This window comes from Triturus cristatus, chromosome 9 (assembly GCF_964204655.1).
Source record: "Triturus cristatus chromosome 9, aTriCri1.1, whole genome shotgun sequence".
NCBI lineage: Eukaryota > Metazoa > Chordata > Amphibia > Caudata > Salamandridae > Triturus > Triturus cristatus.
Genome location: NC_140592.1, coordinates 376,682,269 through 376,703,618, shown reverse-complemented (window position 1 = coordinate 376,703,618; position 21,350 = coordinate 376,682,269). Strand labels below are relative to the sequence as shown.

At 41.8% G+C, this 21,350-nt stretch overlaps 1 protein-coding gene across 1 annotated transcript in view; it reads right to left on the bottom strand.

The window, feature by feature from the left end:
- LOC146797983 (transmembrane protein 87B-like) overlaps positions 1–21,350 on the bottom strand; it is a 416,123-nt gene that overhangs the window by 26,584 nt on the left and 368,189 nt on the right. Inside the window, exon 18 of the mRNA XM_085625212.1 lies at positions 8,343–8,419. Within this exon, the coding sequence (XP_085481338.1) occupies positions 8,343–8,419 (77 nt within the window). The remainder of the gene's footprint in view (positions 1–8,342; positions 8,420–21,350) is intronic.

Here is a 21,350-nt window from a genome sequence, read left to right as displayed (position 1 = left end):
TCTATTGCCGGATGTGTACCAGCCAAAACCTGCAGTCCTTGCAACCACACAAGTACTGCAGTAAGAAACTGATTTGTGAACTGTCCCGAAAATGCAGTGGACACTATCCTAAAGATAAGATATGTTTTAAAAATAAAAAATAGTTTCTGAGAAATGTCTCTGAAAGGAACCATAAGTGCTTAAGGCAAGTATATATGTTTGGAGTACACAGAGCACGTGGGAACCATGAACACACCATTGCCTGAAAAACATTCAGTCCAAAAGAGCTAGGAAATGGAAAAGAGCACTCACTCTTTGAAAATGTAAAGCTACCGTACACCACCGAGTATGAAATTGGGGGAGTAAAGGTTACACATTACGTTTTTAGGCAATGTATCTGGGTGCACGGACAGGGGTTGCTATATTCTGGGTTCTTTTCACAGCAAAATTGAGCACTCTAATATAATTGAAAAAAATGAAAAGAAATCAACATAGGGCCCCATATCCCAGAGACGGTACGAAGCACTAGTCTTGCATGCAATGAACAATACCACAGAGCCTCATAATCATCTATGTCTCCACAAGATGACTGTTCGTACTCTAAGAATATTTTGCACCTAAGTCTAGGTGTTGCCAAAGAAAAAGTGTGTAAGCAGCTTCAACAAATGGCAGCTATCTTAAAATGGCAAGTTATCTTATAAAAGGAACAAACCAGAACAATCAAGGTGCAACCAACATAACAGCACTCCCAGGATAGGCAAGTGTGATTAGAATTTGAGCAGATAGTGACCAACCTGACGTTCAAACTTGTGCTGATTCTCTTGTAAGGTAAGATAGCCCACAACACCAAGCATAACAATTCGCACAGAAAGTACAGACAACAAATCCAGAAAAATGACAAATTGTGTGTCAGGATCTGTTTGTCATTCTGAACATTCTTCTACCAGAACCTGCATGTAAGATGTTATACATCTGAAGAGAATCTGAAAACAAAAAAAAAGGAAGTTCATAGGAAATGATGGAATTCATGTTATCTATTCTAACCAAATTCAACCGTTCGTAACAGGATATCCATTTTGCTTCACATTGTCTTAGGGAACGTTCTCTATCCCCACCATGAGCATCAGCTGTCACAACATCAATCCCATGAAACTTAAAGGGATGTTACTTGTCTATTACATACATGGGAGGACAAAGGGTAGGCAGTATCTCTTTTGCGGCTTGACCTAACACGTTCCGCTATTCTAAATCTAAGTTTCCTGCTGGTAATTCCTATGTATATTCTACTACAAGAACAAATAATGGCATACACAACTAATGTTGTCCAGCAGTTGATAAAAGTACTAGTTTTGTAGTTATATGTTGTGTTGTATTAGAAAGTAGATTTTTTTAATGCCAAACTGACACATAGGAGAAGAAAGGAAAGGAATCTGAACAGCCAATTACAATGCCGTAGGAACAGCTCCGAGCGAGGGTCGGAGCCGTTTTCTACGGCATCGTAATCGGGCCCTATGACTTGGATGAAATATATTCTTAGAGTACAATTAGCAATCTGTTGGAGGCATATATGAGTATGCGGCTCTGTGGTTTTGTTCACTGCATGCAAGATTAGTGCTTCGTACTGTTTTTGGTTGGCCGCCATTTGGCTAAGCTTTAGACAATATGACTAATGTTGCTTGGCAGAGATACTCGCCTTTTATACAAGACACTAGTAGAATGTACCACTTTAAGATGGCTGCCATTCACCTGGAGGCCTGCATGACTATTAAGCTCTGCAAATTTGTTCTTGGGGTGAGAGATTTGTGTTACTTATCGTCTCAAGATGGCCACTACTCATGTAAACTGCAGTCACACTAAAGACAGTATGGCTATTGGGGCGTGTTAGAGATACTCGCTGTACGTATAGAAAACTAGTGTTATTTGACATTCTAAAATGGCTGCCGTTCATCCAGGTAACACGCCTACTCATCCTGTGGATACTAAGGTTAGTCTATATTATATGTTTGAAGCCCGGCACTTTATATATGACGAACTGTTTGTAATATCGTCTGCTTTTTAATGATTGTTTGCTATAAAAGATAATTTGTAAAAACCCAGAGCCATATAACTTTAGATATTTGATTAATTTGTGTGTCCTTACAATATGGCCGCTGTACTTTTTGGAGTCAAAAAAAGTCTTCCGTGGTGCGGGTGAAATGTCTTAATGTAACGGACAGCGGGTATTTAAATGGTGGCTGGAAATTGCAAACGTTATGTTTGTGGTGCATATCTTGGAGAAGGTTAGACCGTTGATTGGAATTGGACAGCGGGTAAGAGGCTAAAAGGTTTAATCTAGGACATTCTAACTTACTCATGGTTTTCTTCTGTACTTTATTTGTTGTGAATATATTATATAACAGCCAAATGGACAAAAGTTGATGAGTTTTGGGTCTTTCAACTCGTGCAAGTGCAATTCAATAGCTATTGCATTTAGAGTAGGAGCTGTCATGCTTTATTTAGTATGTTAGTAATTTATGTTTAAGTACACACCTGGTTGGTGCTTCGGGCTGGGGTTTTTGTACTCTGTAAATATAGCAGACACTCTGTTTCCTGTGCCTCCGTATACAAAGAGAGCTAGTGTGACAAGGAGTTATTATTGTTTTCTATTGAGAGCAGCATGATTGATAGTACATGTGATTGTGACACTATGAACGTGTCTGCACTCAAAAACATAAATGACCGATATTGAGTTTCGGGAGGGCTTTTTTTTTAATTTTTTTTTTTATTTAAACGATAACAACTTAGAGACCTGTGTAGTTCCTGACAGGCCAAGTGCGAGTACGTGCTTCGGTGGCATTTCTGTAATTATTGCAGGAATTCGGGTACCTGTGCTTTTGTATTTAGGAGCACACAATGTGACATTCAATTAACATATCTTCTAATGTTGGATGATTAACGTTTCCAAGTAATGATGCAGTATGGGCTTCTCTGCATTGCAAAATACACCCGACCGATTGTGCAGCTTGCACGCGTTTCCCTTTAAGATTGTATACATTCTGTATGCTGCATTGCCTCATATGATATATAGACAAGAGTGCATCCACCTTACCATTTGACTGGCAATGAAAGCTATGCCTGATATTGTTGAGCTAGACCTTTTGAGTTTTGGTGTACAATAACTTCGAATATACCAGTTTCACTTGGAGAGCATACTACTTGTCCTTAATTGAATTTGTTGCTATCTAAACAATACAGCGAGTGTGAAACATTTGTTTATTGTTGTTTTTTCGTAGGGACTCGAGATTTGAGAGTTTTCTTACGTTTTTTCAATTCTGGAAACTCTTTGGCTTGAATTTTAGGCCAAACCCCAAATGCTATATGGTAAGCAGTTTTCTCCTCTCTACTGCATCACTTGGTTTCTCTTGTGTGGGACACTCTACTATTGTACACATCTTTTATGCATATATTATTCGTCTTGTCCTTTCCTAGTATTTGACTGGTTCTAATCGAAAAGTAGTATAAATGAAAATCTGTCCAACTAAAATACAATCAGTTAAGCCGGCTACTTTTGCTTATATAGTACACATCCCCTTTTTTTGTTCAAGGAATATACATTGAAGGGATTTGAAACCAACTCTGTGCCAGGTATCATCTTATGGTTTCCAACATACTTCTAAACTTTGTGGTAAACAAAATATACTAACTGATCGTCTAGTGGGTGCCTTTAGTCTTAGCTCTATACTTTCTAGGGGTTTTATCTCTGTTGGAGTAGTGGTATCTTTGCATAATGTGGAAATGGAATCCTTGTGGGTTTCCAAAAACAATTTTTGTTTATTAACAACTGATACGTTTAAAAACTTAACCCCTTCAGCGCGGCGCGGATTTCCGCGCCACGCTGAAGGTTCTGTGCGCGGGCGGGGCCTTGACGGAGCGGTTCCGTCATGCGCACAGCGCAACTGACGTGCATGACGGAACCGCTCCGTCATGCGCGTCGAAGGGGTTAAAGCAATGTTTTGACTATTTCAGAGTGGCAGGTCTTTGATTATTTAACTGAGATGCTCAGTTATTAAACTGTAATATCTATAAATGCATTCTGCTTATGATTGCAGTTTTGTTTAAATTTAACACTTAATTTCTACTATGTTGTATGTGTTTCTTCCAACTACATCCTACATAATATGTAAGATATTTATGTGCTCTATAATGTTTCTGTTTAATATGCTTTACATGTGCCAATATCAGAACGGATGCATCTGTGCGTTGTCTGTTGAATGTTGTTTTTAAAGTGTTGTGTATAATGTCACATCTGTGTGCACATATCAGTTTATAATTTACAACTTGTGTTTGCACTGTCTGTTTTGCTTTAAGCTTTTGTCTTATATGTTTTTTACCAGCTCTGAAGAAGTCACCATGCCTAGGGCCGAAACACTTTGGCTGCGTCCTTCTCTCTATTTTAAGTGCAAGCAAAGAAATAAAGAATGAACGCTCCAAATAGATATGTTCCATAATGTTTGCTGTTAATGATTGTAATTTCTATATAACTTCCCTGACTCTCTTTGAGATATGAGGCCATATGTTGAGTTTTTAAAACTTATATTAGAGTGCTTCTCCTTTTTGTTGTGAAATTTCTAACTATTGGGGTTTTCTGGATGGATGACCCTGGGAGGGATCTTGGTGGAACTGTACAGAGTGTGGTGAGAGTATACCAAAACCGTTCAGGTGTTATTCTTATAAAATGTTCTGGGCTCTTGTCTTAGATCTGGGTACAGAGAGTTTCAGCTGTCTAGTAGACCTCCTGCATCAATTTGGTAAAAAAATGAAATAATATTTCCAAGGGGATCAGCTGCATTCATCCCTTGGCTTGAACGTGTTTTTCATAGTTTACAATTGCTTGCATGGGTTGTCTGTCAAGCCCCTGCATATTGTGGATAGTTACTGCCAGACAGCGTGTGGAGGAGGTGGGGAACAAAGGGCAGAAATATGGGGCTACAGGGTGCCAACTGTAGGGATTGGGATCGTTTGTCAGTGGTGGCCTGGGGCTCCTGTTACTATGGTTCTGTAAACTGGGCCAAGTACAACCCCTTTCGGCACTTGACTCAGGGGAGCAACTGCGAGCAGTTACAGGCTTCTCAGGGAGGTAATGCGAGGTGCTTGACCTCAGCACTCATCAATTAACCACAGACACAACAAAAAAATCAATGTCCAGCCCAGTTCATCTTGTCAAAGAAATCACACAGTTCTACTAAATACACTACACAATACAATGTGATGTTACACACTTTAGTGTCCTTAGATGTGATTTGTCTTGTGCTACTACACTCACCTCGCACCCTCACCACTAATTTCTTCACGGTTGGCTCCCTATCCACTGGGGTGACCCTACTCTGGGAGATCAGCATATAGCAAAAATCAAGCACTGGTGCAGACTTTTATTGCTCAAAGTCAAATGCACACTCTGTATTCAATTGTATTGCCTATGGGACTACCGCAACCTATAATTGTAAATAAAGATCTGCTTGACACTTTCAAGGAACCACAGGAATTCTCTTTTAGCAACAGAAAACCATTTCAATATCATATAGAAACCCATCATAGTTTCCTCACCACTGCCTGGATGTGCTGTTTTAAAGAAGTGACCTTTCTTATTGAAATTATCGTATCTGGAAAGCCTTGAGAAAGCCCTAGGTGGCGTGCCCTGATACGGCTAAACCTGTGTTGGATGAAAAACTAAACTTGAAGCTGATAAGTAATAATTATTATTATTAGGAAAGAGGAGCTGGCCTAACGGCTAGGGCAGTCGACCTCGAATCTGGGGAACTAGGCTCGAGTCTAGGCAATGATGTTGAACATCCTGTGATTCTGGGCAAATCACTTAATCTCCCTGTGCCTAACAAAAATGAATGTGTCCTCATGTAATGCAACTGGTGCTATGTAAAGCGCTCGGATACCCTATTCGGGTCAAGTTCGTGCTATATAAAACTCTGTAAAATAAAAAAAAAATATTACTATAATTTTTTTTTTAAAAATTAAACTTTTCGTTACTAAATTGAGCCTCCTACTAATATGAGAATTGATGTCCAACACTATCTATTGGTATATTCCTCTCCCCGTCATCAATAAATATATTGTTGCCTACTAATTCAGGTTAATTTGTTGTCCAGTAAGATTACATTTATGACTTTGTCAAGCACAGAATTCTACTTCACAAAAGTGACTCCATACCCATAGTTGCATAATCCACTTATCTTGTGGAGGTTTCTTAGCTAAGGTTCATAAACCATAACCCTTTAGGACAGGTGAAGTTATACACTATGGGTTAGCTTTTGGACCTCATAACAACCACCGAGCTTGGTGAGGAGAGGTGGTGATATGGGCATGTTTTGGAGTCTCAGGACCTGGACGCCTCACAATCATTAAGTCTATCATGAATTTCTCTCTTCCCCAGCACATTTTCAATGAAAATGTGACACCATCTGTCCAACAGCCAAAATGGATCAAGCAACAAGGCAACGATCCAAACCCTAACAGAACATCTATGGCTGAAAAGGAAAACCAGGATTTCGGAATGGCCAAGACAAAGGTCAGACATTATCCCAACTGAGGGGATTTTAAACGAAAGAACATTAAAAGCCGTAGTTTCTTTTTCACATCCTAGTACAACACCTCCGGTGTTGCGGTTACTGCTACACACGGTGGGTCTGTGGTTTCATTATTTACAGATAACCTAGCTCCTGTTCTATTCCAAGCTTGTTCATTGAGGTACACACACACACTAACTGAATTTGAGCAAGTGGTTGCAGGTAGGGTGCACCAGCACTAATATTTGGGGATCAGCACTTATTTGTTTTTTTCATCAGATTTTGACCCAGAGCAGGTAAGCGGAAAAAACAAAGGAGGAAAGAAGGAGGCAAAGAGAAAAAGAAAAAAGCAGGAATGTAAAAAACCTGAAAGAGTGAGCTAAATGAGCAGGGAGTGCCAGTAGGTGGAAGAAAGATACACGAGAGAGATGGAATCAAGATTATGCAGCCTTTGTCCTCAGGATCACCGACATACGGCTACAGTATTCTGAACAAAACTTTGGGCCTGGGCACTTATTTTCATACATCCCTACCCCCCCCTTGGTAGTTAAAAGCTTTCTCTTTGGTCCACAGTGCTGCCAAACAAATGCAGCACTAGTTCCAACCATTACTCAAAGATCAGCGTGAATCTTGTGGCACCAGCTTTTACCCACAGTGATTCCAGTTCACAACGAAGCAGTTTCAGGTAACCGCTTCAATTCACACAGTGCAAGTTGACAAACAGTAATGACTAAGGGACAGATGTAATAAGCTTTCTGATTTCACAAAACAACATTTTCGGATATATGAAATCCAAACTGCAATTTAGTAACACGTCACAGAATCGCAATTTGGTGGTGCAACTAAATACTGATTCATTATTTGGAAGAGGAGTGTTTAGGACATCTTTACCACATACCGAATTATAATGGTATGTATTAATATTTTGCGAACGAATTCTGGTAGCAAAACATTAATACTTTACCAACTACAAATCCCTTTCCCTTTATGAATGTTAAAAAATTGACCAATGCGTTGACTTATAAAATAAAAAATATAAAATAAAAAGAAAACCCATAAAACGTTAGTTCTTAAATGGACAGCATTTAATAAAACAAAAAAAATTAATTTATCAAAAAGCAATCAGACATGGTGGTCTGCCGACCCCAGCAGGCCACCATCCCAGTGTTAGCCGAGATTCACAGTGGGTTTCAATTTGCGACCTACCTCATTAATATTCAGGAGGTAGGTCGAATTGCAACCTACTACGAATAGGTAATTTGCGAACAGACTTATTAGTACATAGGTCAGTTTGCAAATTACCACACTGGTTGCATATATACTGGTCGCAAATTGCAACTAGTATTTTGCCACCAGTTGTATGTACATCTGGATCTCAGCTGCTACTAAACTGAACTGATGCTATCAGGGGGCCTATAGATAAAATACAATGGCTTCAAACTGTAAATCAATCAAACCATTTATACAGACAGTCCCCCATAATTCCTTCCGTCTACAAGATGCTACAAGCTGTAGGAGGTCAGCTATCCGCAGAGTCACATAAATAAGGTATTTCAAAGCTCACATTTGCCTCAAAGAACAGTAGTTTAGACTAATCACAAGAACCACTGGGCTAACCACGGGATCTGGAGTTGCGGGTTACTCGCCGCAAAGTGCTTCAACACCTCGTCAGGGGTCGTAAGCGCTATATATATCCAACTACAATTTATTCTAGTTCTGTTGACACAAGTCAGTATTTTTCTATTTTCTTGTAATAGAAGGGTATCTTGCATTAGGGCCAAGGTCAGCACACAACTTTGTACTTACCGATGCCTTCATTTGCCATTTGCTCCTCATCCTCCTCTTCCTCACTCCCCTCATCGATGAGCGGCACAAAGGCATACCTATGATTAATTCAGAGTCCAGACAAATTTGTTATTGAACTATCTGTTCTACAGGACAAAACAAATCCAGTGAAAATGTGCTGAAAAGGGAGGGGATGGGGATTATGGGAGGTGGGGAAAAGGAAAACATGGCCAGGAGTACACCAGTTTAACCAAAGTGAATACTTGAACAGCTGCATAAACATTACTGAAGAAAACATTGCAATCGCCTTTCAGTATTTTATCCCCCCAAAAATATATGCCCCAGGCATTCTGCAAGACCCTTACATTAATGTAAATATATGCCTTGAGTAGTTAGTCCTTGAATTCACCAGAGATAAGTAGACAACATTTAAACTATGTCATGCCAGTCATGGTAATGCAGATTTATGAGCGGTATGAGAAGGCATGCAAGATATCAATTTGCAAGTTATCAAGTCAATGTCAAAGTAAACGTTTGGTGGGCCAGCATCTGTTCTTCTCCACAGACTGTACTCTCAGTGTACCTATACAGAACATATGGCGCTACTCTGAGGAATTAGAGGTTAAGAATTAAAGGATGTTTTGGTCTTCAGGCTTCAGTCAAGCTAAGATTCTGTCTTTGGGGAAGTTCCTTAAGCTTCTTAAAAAAAAAAAAATCAGTATTGCAAAACTCTTACAATGTGGAAAATGCTCATCTTCACAGAACCAATCCAGCTCTCTGGGGGTGGAGCACTATTTACAGGATGTAAGCCATTAATAAAAAAAAAGAAAAAAAAACGGTGACCATCTTGTAAGAACATATGAGCAGCCCTCTGACCATCTACTTGCTAGGAGTAATGCCAGTTTCTTTTTTTTTTTTTACTCAAAACAAGGGAGGGAAACAAGGTGCACTTTTGTTTACCTTCCTTTTAGTACTCAAAGGTCTTCCGTAACTGATTGCCCAACCTGATGTCCTTACTTAAAACCAGCCACATAAAAAATGTACCAGCTTCAAATGAGTGACAAAGCCACAAGAGGTGAAAACGTGCTATGCAAATAACGGCATACCATTGTTCTAGGGCAGACAACATACCAGCAGTAATTTTTGGGGAAAAAAACTTCAGTAACTATCTTCCTCACGATGGGGTGTTTCAGGTTTTTAAATAGACACCTTAAAATCACGAAACGAGACTTTTGAATGTGAAGTTGAGAATGTTACCCTTCTACAAGAAATTGGCTCAAAGAAATCACTTCATAGGTGTACACTATGCCTCGGCAATTCCAAAAATCAAAGTTTTACTCTTTCTGTGACACTTTTTCTCTGACAGCTGACGGTGTTGCTACATGCTCCAGCGAAGTCTTGGGAGACAGGAATCATATATTGCTTCACATGTGCCTGGTGTGGCCTGTTCAGGAGTGTCTTTACTCGCACCTCTCCAAGGTCAACAGGGGCTTCTGGGATGGGCCACCTGGAAGGCGGCTGGGTAGGTGAGCGTACACATGTATTGCATTCAGATGTGTTATATATTCACAGAATAATTTACGTAAATGGGTCGCGACACTGCTCGTCATGCTGCAAATAACCCCAAAGGATTCTGGATAGTGTAGTGGCTACGGTGAGTACGCCTACGCCACGAGTATATAGAAATATAATGCCATCCCTGGACACGTGTTTCGAGGTAATTGCCTCTCGTCAGCAGGGAGCAGGTAGGTATGCGGGGTGCCGATGACTGCCATATATATAGGTAAAATACCTTCCAAGGCGCGCAGGTGCAGACACCGGGCTCGTCAGCCAAAGTCGCTCGAATGAGCTATTAGTAATTTACGTAAATGGGTCGCGACACTGCTCGTCATGCTGCAAATAACCCCAAAGGATTCTGGATAGTGTAGTGGCTACGGTGAGTACGCCTACGCCACGAGTATATAGAAATATAATGCCATCCCTGGACACGTGTTTCGAGGTAATTGCCTCTCGTCAGCAGGGAGCAGGTAGGTATGCGGGGTGCCGATGACTGCCATATATATAGGTAAAATACCTTCCAAGGCGCGCAGGTGCAGACACCGGGCTCGTCAGCCAAAGTCGCTCGAATGAGCTATTAGTAATTTACGTAAATGGGTCGCGACACTGCTCGTCATGCTGCAAATAACCCCAAAGGATTCTGGATAGTGTAGTGGCTACGGTGAGTACGCCTACGCCACGAGTATATAGAAATATAATGCCATCCCTGGACACGTGTTTCGAGGTAATTGCCTCTCGTCAGCAGGGAGCAGGTAGGTATGCGGGGTGCCGATGACTGCCATATATATAGGTAAAATACCTTCCAAGGCGCGCAGGTGCAGACACCGGGCTCGTCAGCCAAAGTCGCTCGAATGAGCTATTAGTAATTTACGTAAATGGGTCGCGACACTGCTCGTCATGCTGCAAATAACCCCAAAGGATTCTGGATAGTGTAGTGGCTACGGTGAGTACGCCTACGCCACGAGTATATAGAAATATAATGCCATCCCTGGACACGTGTTTCGAGGTAATTGCCTCTCGTCAGCAGGGAGCAGGTAGGTATGCGGGGTGCCGATGACTGCCATATATATAGGTAAAATACCTTCCAAGGCGCGCAGGTGCAGACACCGGGCTCGTCAGCCAAAGTCGCTCGAATGAGCTATTAGTAATTTACGTAAATGGGTCGCGACACTGCTCGTCATGCTGCAAATAACCCCAAAGGATTCTGGATAGTGTAGTGGCTACGGTGAGTACGCCTACGCCACGAGTATATAGAAATATAATGCCATCCCTGGACACGTGTTTCGAGGTAATTGCCTCTCGTCAGCAGGGAGCAGGTAGGTATGCGGGGTGCCGATGACTGCCATATATATAGGTAAAATACCTTCCAAGGCGCGCAGGTGCAGACACCGGGCTCGTCAGCCAAAGTCGCTCGAATGAGCTATTAGTAATTTACGTAAATGGGTCGCGACACTGCTCGTCATGCTGCAAATAACCCCAAAGGATTCTGGATAGTGTAGTGGCTACGGTGAGTACGCCTACGCCACGAGTATATAGAAATATAATGCCATCCCTGGACACGTGTTTCGAGGTAATTGCCTCTCGTCAGCAGGGAGCAGGTAGGTATGCGGGGTGCCGATGACTGCCATATATATAGGTAAAATACCTTCCAAGGCGCGCAGGTGCAGACACCGGGCTCGTCAGCCAAAGTCGCTCGAATGAGCTATTAGTAATTTACGTAAATGGGTCGCGACACTGCTCGTCATGCTGCAAATAACCCCAAAGGATTCTGGATAGTGTAGTGGCTACGGTGAGTACGCCTACGCCACGAGTATATAGAAATATAATGCCATCCCTGGACACGTGTTTCGAGGTAATTGCCTCTCGTCAGCAGGGAGCAGGTAGGTATGCGGGGTGCCGATGACTGCCATATATATAGGTAAAATACCTTCCAAGGCGCGCAGGTGCAGACACCGGGCTCGTCAGCCAAAGTCGCTCGAATGAGCTATTAGTAATTTACGTAAATGGGTCGCGACACTGCTCGTCATGCTGCAAATAACCCCAAAGGATTCTGGATAGTGTAGTGGCTACGGTGAGTACGCCTACGCCACGAGTATATAGAAATATAATGCCATCCCTGGACACGTGTTTCGAGGTAATTGCCTCTCGTCAGCAGGGAGCAGGTAGGTATGCGGGGTGCCGATGACTGCCATATATATAGGTAAAATACCTTCCAAGGCGCGCAGGTGCAGACACCGGGCTCGTCAGCCAAAGTCGCTCGAATGAGCTATTAGTAATTTACGTAAATGGGTCGCGACACTGCTCGTCATGCTGCAAATAACCCCAAAGGATTCTGGATAGTGTAGTGGCTACGGTGAGTACGCCTACGCCACGAGTATATAGAAATATAATGCCATCCCTGGACACGTGTTTCGAGGTAATTGCCTCTCGTCAGCAGGGAGCAGGTAGGTATGCGGGGTGCCGATGACTGCCATATATATAGGTAAAATACCTTCCAAGGCGCGCAGGTGCAGACACCGGGCTCGTCAGCCAAAGTCGCTCGAATGAGCTATTAGTAATTTACGTAAATGGGTCGCGACACTGCTCGTCATGCTGCAAATAACCCCAAAGGATTCTGGATAGTGTAGTGGCTACGGTGAGTACGCCTACGCCACGAGTATATAGAAATATAATGCCATCCCTGGACACGTGTTTCGAGGTAATTGCCTCTCGTCAGCAGGGAGCAGGTAGGTATGCGGGGTGCCGATGACTGCCATATATATAGGTAAAATACCTTCCAAGGCGCGCAGGTGCAGACACCGGGCTCGTCAGCCAAAGTCGCTCGAATGAGCTATTAGTAATTTACGTAAATGGGTCGCGACACTGCTCGTCATGCTGCAAATAACCCCAAAGGATTCTGGATAGTGTAGTGGCTACGGTGAGTACGCCTACGCCACGAGTATATAGAAATATAATGCCATCCCTGGACACGTGTTTCGAGGTAATTGCCTCTCGTCAGCAGGGAGCAGGTAGGTATGCGGGGTGCCGATGACTGCCATATATATAGGTAAAATACCTTCCAAGGCGCGCAGGTGCAGACACCGGGCTCGTCAGCCAAAGTCGCTCGAATGAGCTATTAGTAATTTACGTAAATGGGTCGCGACACTGCTCGTCATGCTGCAAATAACCCCAAAGGATTCTGGATAGTGTAGTGGCTACGGTGAGTACGCCTACGCCACGAGTATATAGAAATATAATGCCATCCCTGGACACGTGTTTCGAGGTAATTGCCTCTCGTCAGCAGGGAGCAGGTAGGTATGCGGGGTGCCGATGACTGCCATATATATAGGTAAAATACCTTCCAAGGCGCGCAGGTGCAGACACCGGGCTCGTCAGCCAAAGTCGCTCGAATGAGCTATTAGTAATTTACGTAAATGGGTCGCGACACTGCTCGTCATGCTGCAAATAACCCCAAAGGGGTAAATGACGAGAGGCAATTACCTCGAAACACGTGTCCAGGGATGGCATTATATTTCTATATACTCGTGGCGTAGGCGTACTCACCGTAGCCACTACACTATCCAGAATCCTTTGGGGTTATTTGCAGCATGACGAGCAGTGTCGCGACCCATTTACGTAAATTATATATTCACAGAATAGTTTCATCTTATTTCAAAAAGAAAAGAACTCTAGTGTCCAGTAGTACACACATGAATGTTCTATCAAACTAGTGGCAAAAAAACAATCAGATAACAAAAGCCAACACACGTATTTAGTCCTAATTCAATCCGAGGAACAGAAAAAATTATATATATATGATCAAGGCCTGCACAGGCCAAAACACGTCATGGCGGCACAGCGCACAAAGCAAATGAAATAATAAAAGATACAGCACAAAATAACTGGACTCCGTTCCTGTTTCTGAAGGTAATGAACCGTGGAAGAAAAAGGTTACTTCGTGTAAATATATATATATATATATATATATATATATATATATATATATACACAAAGTCCATTCAAATTGCTGGCTAACGCGGTGCAGCCAGATCGAGAGGGCGTGTCAGAAGGCCGGTGCCTGCAAGCAACACTGCGTGGGGAGAGAGGAGCAGCATTGACTGCAGGGAGCGTTAAGGGGTTTCCAGTGAGGTTTGTCAACTTCGCAGACAGCTGTGGTTGGGGGCAGTCCGGAGGCCACATCGTTGGGACGCCACTGGGCGAGCGGATCCTCTACTTACTTAAGGAAGATCCACAGAAGGACTGCAAGTACCAGCATGCACCTGTCTGAATCTACAACGCGATCTGCAGTATTCCTTTAAGAACTAAGGAGGAGCCCCAAGCAAAATGGTAGGAGTGGCCACGAGAACATCTAAATGGCCACCAGGTGAGAGGCTCCAAACATCGTAACAGGCACTGATGAAAGCTGAACCGCTGAAACGCGTCTGCCCAATGTTACATTCAGCGTTGTAACCTACCTTGGAATAAATCCTCTTTATACGTCCTGGCTGTGTCAGACCCTTCTTTTTTCTGCTTGGAGTGGGGATTTGGACCTCATGTTTGGCCGGTATTGCAGGCACCGGCCTTCTGACACGCCCTCTCGATCTGGCTGCACCGCGTTAGCCAGCAATTTGAATGGACTTTGTGTATGTTAATGCAAAACGCGGCGCCCCCTCGCGCAGGCTGAAGCACCACAGGGTGAAAGCAACACTGCGTGGGGAGAGAGGAGCAGCATTGACTGCAGGGAGCGTTAAGGGGTTTCCAGTGAGGTTTGTCAACTTCGCAGACAGCTGTGGTTGGGTGCAGTCCGGAGGCCACATCGTTGGGACGCCACTGGGCGAGCGGATCCTCTACTTACTTAAGGAAGATCCACAGAAGGACTGCAAGTACCAGCATGCACCTGTCTGAATCTACAACGCGATCTGCAGTATTCCTTTAAGAACTAAGGAGGAGCCCCAAGCAAAATGGTAGGAGTGGCCACGAGAACATCTAAATGGCCACCAGGTGAGAGGCTCCAAACATCGTAACAGGCACTGATGAAAGCTGAACCGCGTCTGCCCAATGTTACATTCAGCTTTGTAACCTACCTTGGAATAAATCCTCATTATACGTCCTGGCTGTGTCAGACCCTTCTTCTTTCTGCTTGGAGTGGGGAATATATATATATATATATATATATATATATATATATATATATATATATATATATATATATATATATATATATATATATATATATATATATATATATATATATATATATATATATATATATATATATATATATATATATATATATATATATATATATATATATATATATATATATATATATATATATATATATATATATATATATATATATATATATATATATATATATATATATATATATATATATATATATATATATATATATATATATATATATATATATATATATATATATTTTTAATAACATCTTTCCTTAGCTAAGAGGGGATATCGGAGTCCAATTCTAAATGAGCTGCATATCATGAATGTCTTTATGACATCAAGTATGACTAAAGTCCAAACCTGCTTTTAGGTTGTGCACACAGACGATGAACGATATGCCATAAGCCATTCAGATGAGGTATCCATAAGAGAAAACAAAGGTATCTATCTACTCACAAAAACTGCAGAAACTATGGATTAGAAACGGCATGACTAATATAACATCATATTCATCTTAGTAAAGACAGACACATAATACACGTAACATAAACATACATACATATAAAAGCGGTACTTATCTGTAACAATCTCTTTGCAGCCTGTAGGGCTGTAGATTCAGGTTCTTGCCATCTAGTGCTTAGTGTAGACAAATCTCCAAGACAAAGAATCCATCCTAGTTTATATTTTTGCCACATGGATGAGTAAAAATATGTGAAGTGTGGAAAGTATGTGAAGACATAGCACAGTGTATGTGTACTGGTGCATCGTAAATGGGACCTTTGAATTATTATCCGAAACAGTGCACTTAACTCAGATCCGGGAAGATGGACGAGGATATGTGAATTTACAACACAACAAGCTGCAAACTGATCAATACAGGTAAAGTTTTCCATTTGCCACCTGTGCTGCTATAAATCAAGTGTTGCAGACTGAAAAGCAGGTCTGTCCTCACTAAAGTCGTGCTTGCAAGTAATAACAAGCATTGGAAATGCAATAGGTCACACCTTTGATTAAGTTAAAGCCATTTGCTTTGCTAATGGTATTGTATAGCAAAGCAAATGGCTTTAACTTAATGAAAGGCAAGACCTATTGCAATTTGAATCTTGCCGCTTCTCTCGCGCACACACGGGCTGAGTACCATTGTGAGCCCATGGTTGGATGGAAGTATGGATTATTGAGCGGATTGGGTGAACAAGTGCAAACATTGATGGATGAATGGTTGGATGAATCAAGTTTCATATGCAAACTTGTATTACGGATGGCAGTTTCCGCAGGACACTTGCATTACGCCAAAAGGATTCCGCAGGACACTTGCGATTGGGTCTGCGATTTCCACAGCACTCTCGAAAGCACCTGTGCAACCTACAGGTTGCTTCAAAGCATTCTCCAAGAGCAGGATAGGGTCAAAGGTTGAATAGCAGTTAAAATGTGGATAACAGTAGTAGTTATTGACTTAGGGAAGCCTGCCCGCACTTGTGTGTCATCAAAGACTTCACGACCCTCACATGATGGTCTTCGGAGTGAAGTATTGACGGAAGGACCCTTTGGAGCATTCACCTATACCAGGATATTATAGTCAAGGGTTTCTGCAGTATGTGTGCATTAAGGCCCAGACTTTTCTCAGCATGCATGTACACTGGCAAAGGATTTCTGCAGCTTGCGTGTCATACTGAACATATTTGTGTAAAGCCAGCCCCTCGGCAACTGCATTACAGTTTCTACAATGCTAGACTTTTTATAGCTCATGTTTTTACAATCACAGACTGTTTTATTACCTGTGGGTTCCTTACCATTATGTTTTCTGGGACAGAGTTACATTTCTGAGTCTGCCACCCAAGCTTTGCGCCAGCGCAGCCCTTGGGGGCTTCCGGAAAGGAAGACACCAGTGTTGGGGTAGTAAATATACCAACAGGGCACTCCCACATTCAGATTCCCTTCATTCTGCCCCCCCCCCCCCCCCACCCCCAGGCACCTTCTTTTTATTTTGTAAATTGCAAATATATTCATATAGCGCTTACGATCTTTGACAAGGCAGTGAGGCGCTTTATTGGCGAGCAGCGCGCTACTCTGGAACCCAGGATTTGGCATCAAAAGAAATAATGTGCCTGTTCTGATGGACGACATTTGTGAGCGTTGTCCGTGGCTGAGACCTGGGGCAGGGAACTGGCCTGTGTGCTGGCTAACCCTCTCTATTCTTAAACAGCCTCTGGCTGTCAGCAACAACCAGAAACAAGCTTTTAGTACAGTCTGGAACCAAACACACAACCCCACAATTGTATAATCTAAATTTCAACAAATGCTAACAAAAGTAAATTCGTACGTGCCGAAACATGTCGCCATACCTTTGGTGCCTTTATATTACAGCTGCTACAAAGCCTTACCTAAGATATCCGGGTGGTAGGCCGCAAAATAAGACATACGGAATTTTTAACCCATGTTTCTATTCACAGCTTCAAATTGAAAGCACCCCTTATACTGCAATTCTTAAACTATTGAAAATGTATAAAGCACACAACACCCAAAAACGTATTTTGTAATTGATAAGAGATCATCAATCATGGTGGGTGACAACACAGGCGTCTCTATGCTCCTATCGTGCTAATTTATTAAATAAAATGAGGGGGAAAAGTTTTTTGTTTTTTAAATTGAACATTAAATGCGCTACTTGGCCATATATAAATCTGAGACCAAGAATATCTCAACTCTAAAAACAAGCACTCTAGATGTATTAGTCTGCTTTGACATGGGTCTAAAGCAGGCCCACTTTAGTGGTAAAGTTTAAATCGGAGAGATGTGGAAAGAGCAACTATTCTCATATTAGTACAGGGGCTGCGCTCAGGCGTAGAAAGAAAATACACTCATGCCCCCACTCCTATGGATACCTATATCCTTCGATAGTCGTTCAGAACCTCCCCATATCATTCTCCAACTCAGAAGATTTAAAAACAAATTAGTTTCATTATATATATATATATATATATATATATATATATACAAGAAAAAGACGGGCAGCGAGGTATATCCTGCGCAAACAATTAGTGATTAAGACAGTGAAAAAGAGAGACAAAATTATCACAAGGGTTGCATCAGAAGGGAACAAAACAGCCACCACCCAACGCTGTTGCCTACAATTGTAAACAATTGCCACTGTAAAAACACACTTGTAGTTCCCTGAGCAAACTAAACATATCACAAGCTTCAATTTCAATTCATAGAAGTCATTTACGGATCACAGATAAGTATATTAATAAATAAGGGCCTACCTATATCCTTCGATAGTCGTTCAGAACCTCCCCATATCATTCTCCAACTCAGAAGATTTAAAAACAAATTAGTTTCATTATATATATATATATATATATATGGCGGTCGCCAGTAGATAGTTATAGTTAGGATCGTGTTTCCATAGGAAATCCGCAACATTCTATTTGGAATAACTTTGGCGCCGATTGACGAATCCTCGTGAAATTTTCAAAATACGTGGGGCGCTCCGCTCCACTCCTTCCCTGAAAGTCTCGGGGGGATTCGTCAAGCGGGGGCTGAGAAAAAGGGGTGGTCCCAAAACGCGTTTTTGCCCATGCATTTTTCCATAGGACCTTTAGTCCAAGCTACAGCCCGAACGGCTGAACAGAATTACTTGAAATTTGGCAGAGCGGTAGTCCTCAGGTCGGGGAGGTGCCTTTTGCAGGTCTGGTGTGAATCTGTTCAGTATTTCCTGAGAAAATAGCATTTAAAAGCATATATATATCTATAAGCGCGCACCGTGCGCGTACGGTAAAACTTACCGTACGTGCACGCTGCCGTGCGCGAGCGCGATTCTGATTGGTTGTTAGATCTTAGTAAACATTCGAATCGGTCGAAACCAGGAAGTGTCGGCCGCCATTTTGTCTCTCGCAGTCTGAGGGGGTGAAAAATAAAGGTGGAGAACGTGAAAAGGGGGCAGGGTGGACAGTTCCTGACCCCCTAGCCTTTGTCAGGGGGTCCCAGAAGGACCCCCAAGGTCCCAAAAATTCCTTTAATTTTATTGCGAAAAATCGTGGAGTACGCGTAGCGTGCGCGTACGGTAGAAAAGGCAAAATTCCGCGAACTGCGTAACGTGGGCACGCGGTGCGCGAAGCACACCGCGTGCCCACAGCGCGCGCACGGTGCCCGAAATGCACCGTGCGCATACGGTACGCGCACGGTGAAAAGCCTTAAAATAAAAAAAAAATACATAACTTAGCATTTAAAAAACCGTGCAAATTCACTGAAAAAAACCATAGGTTTCACACACGTTATAGTTAGCTGGACATTTCACTCGTGAAAAACAATTGAAATTCCCCTGTTATAGTTAGTGCAGGCAACTATAACTCACGCGACCGCAATCCTCTGCTGATGACGTCAGATATTACATCACTGATGACATGTGTCTCTTTCTGGAAAAAAAATATTTGTAATATATGTATAGCTAAAAATTAATGGAAGAAGACATGGGTAAATAAGTGTCTTAATACAGTGATGTAATATCTGACGTCATCAGCAGAGGATTGCGGTCACGTGAGTTATAGTTGCCTGCACTAACTATAACAGGGGAATTTCAATTGTTTTTCACGAGTGAAATGTCCAGCTAACCATAACATGTGTGAAACCTATGGTTTTTTAAGTGAATATATCTATCTATCTATCTATCTATCTATCTATCTATCTATCTATCTCTCTCTATATATATATATATATATATATATATATATATATATATATATATATATATATATATTACCTACTGGCAGTCGCCAGTAGGTAGTTCTAGTTAGGACCTATTTTCCATAGGAAATCCATAACATTCTATTTGGAATAACGTTGGCGCCGATTGACGAATCTTCGCGAAATTTTCCAAACTTTTGGCCAGCTCCGGTCCGCTCCTATCCTCAAAATTTCACGGTGATTCGTCAAGCGGGGCCCGAGAAAAAGGGGGTCCCAAAACGCGTTTTCCCCATGCGTTTTCCCATAGGACCTGTTGACGCAGCTACAGCCTGAACTGCTGAACGGAATTACACCAAATTTGGCAAAGAGGTAGTCCTCAGTTCAGACTTGTGCCTTTTGCTTAAATGGTGTAAATCCGTTCAGTAGTTCCTGAGAAAATTAGAGTTAAAAAGATAGATATATCTGGGCGGAGCCTAACCACACATCTCATTGTGAGATCTGATTGGCTGTCAGCACTTCATCCAAGAAGTGTTGGCAGCCATCTTGGGACCAATATACATGATAGCACCTCATTAAAAAGCATTGCAGTTAATAGAAGGTTTTAAGACTTTAGTTACATTATAAATCATTTGTTGACGGTACCATACTCATTTTAGGAATTGTGGTGTGTTCTAAGGTGATTTTACCATATGAAAAAGCCTTCTGCTGTAATATCATGAATCATGTTTGAGAGAAAACTATTTTCTCATGCTTTTCCCACAGAGGTTTGGAAGGTGATCTATAAGCTAAACTGAGAGCATATTTTCTCTAAATGCACATTATCTTTCTCAGTCATGTGAGAATGAAGTCTGACATTCTCAGTAAAACATGTACATCCAACAAGGGCAGAGACTGTCAGTTGATTCCTTTGTGTTCTACTGCAGCTTCCCAGAGTGTTCTAAAGAACAACTAGAGCGCTAACAGTTCTACTTATGACAAACGTATTGCACACCTGAAGCCATCTTGATTGGAATAAAGTGGTAACTCTTAAAACATTTAATTTAAAAAGGAACAAAATGAGGGGGTTCATTGTGCCATAGAAATTATGATTAGTGCTGCAGAAAGAAAAATTAGGGCACATTTTGACTTCTCAAATCCGCTTCTATTTCATAAAAAAATTCTGACATGCAGACTGAAACATGCACTTTGAATACCAGCAGCAGACTTCCCTGGTGAGCAGTAGCTTTACTACAGTGATCTAATGAGCAACTAGAGTGCTAACATTCAGAATTTATGGCAAATGTGTGACACATCTGAATGCCTTCTTGATGGAACCAAAGTAAAAAACAAAGTATTTCCGACTGAGGAGACTGCAGTAAATGAGGAAATTAGGAAACTTCATAACAAATAAATCTCCCAAGATGGCCACCAGAGACAAACGAGCCCAAATGTAGCCAAAATATCACCCAGATGTAGCCCAAGTATAGCCCAATGACAGAATGTCCCAGAGTGTTCTTAAGAACAACTAGAGCGCTTACTGTCTTACTTATGACAAAAGTATGGCACACCTGAAGCCATCTTGATTGGAATAAACTGGTAATACTTAAAACATTTAATTTAAAAAGGAACACAATGAGG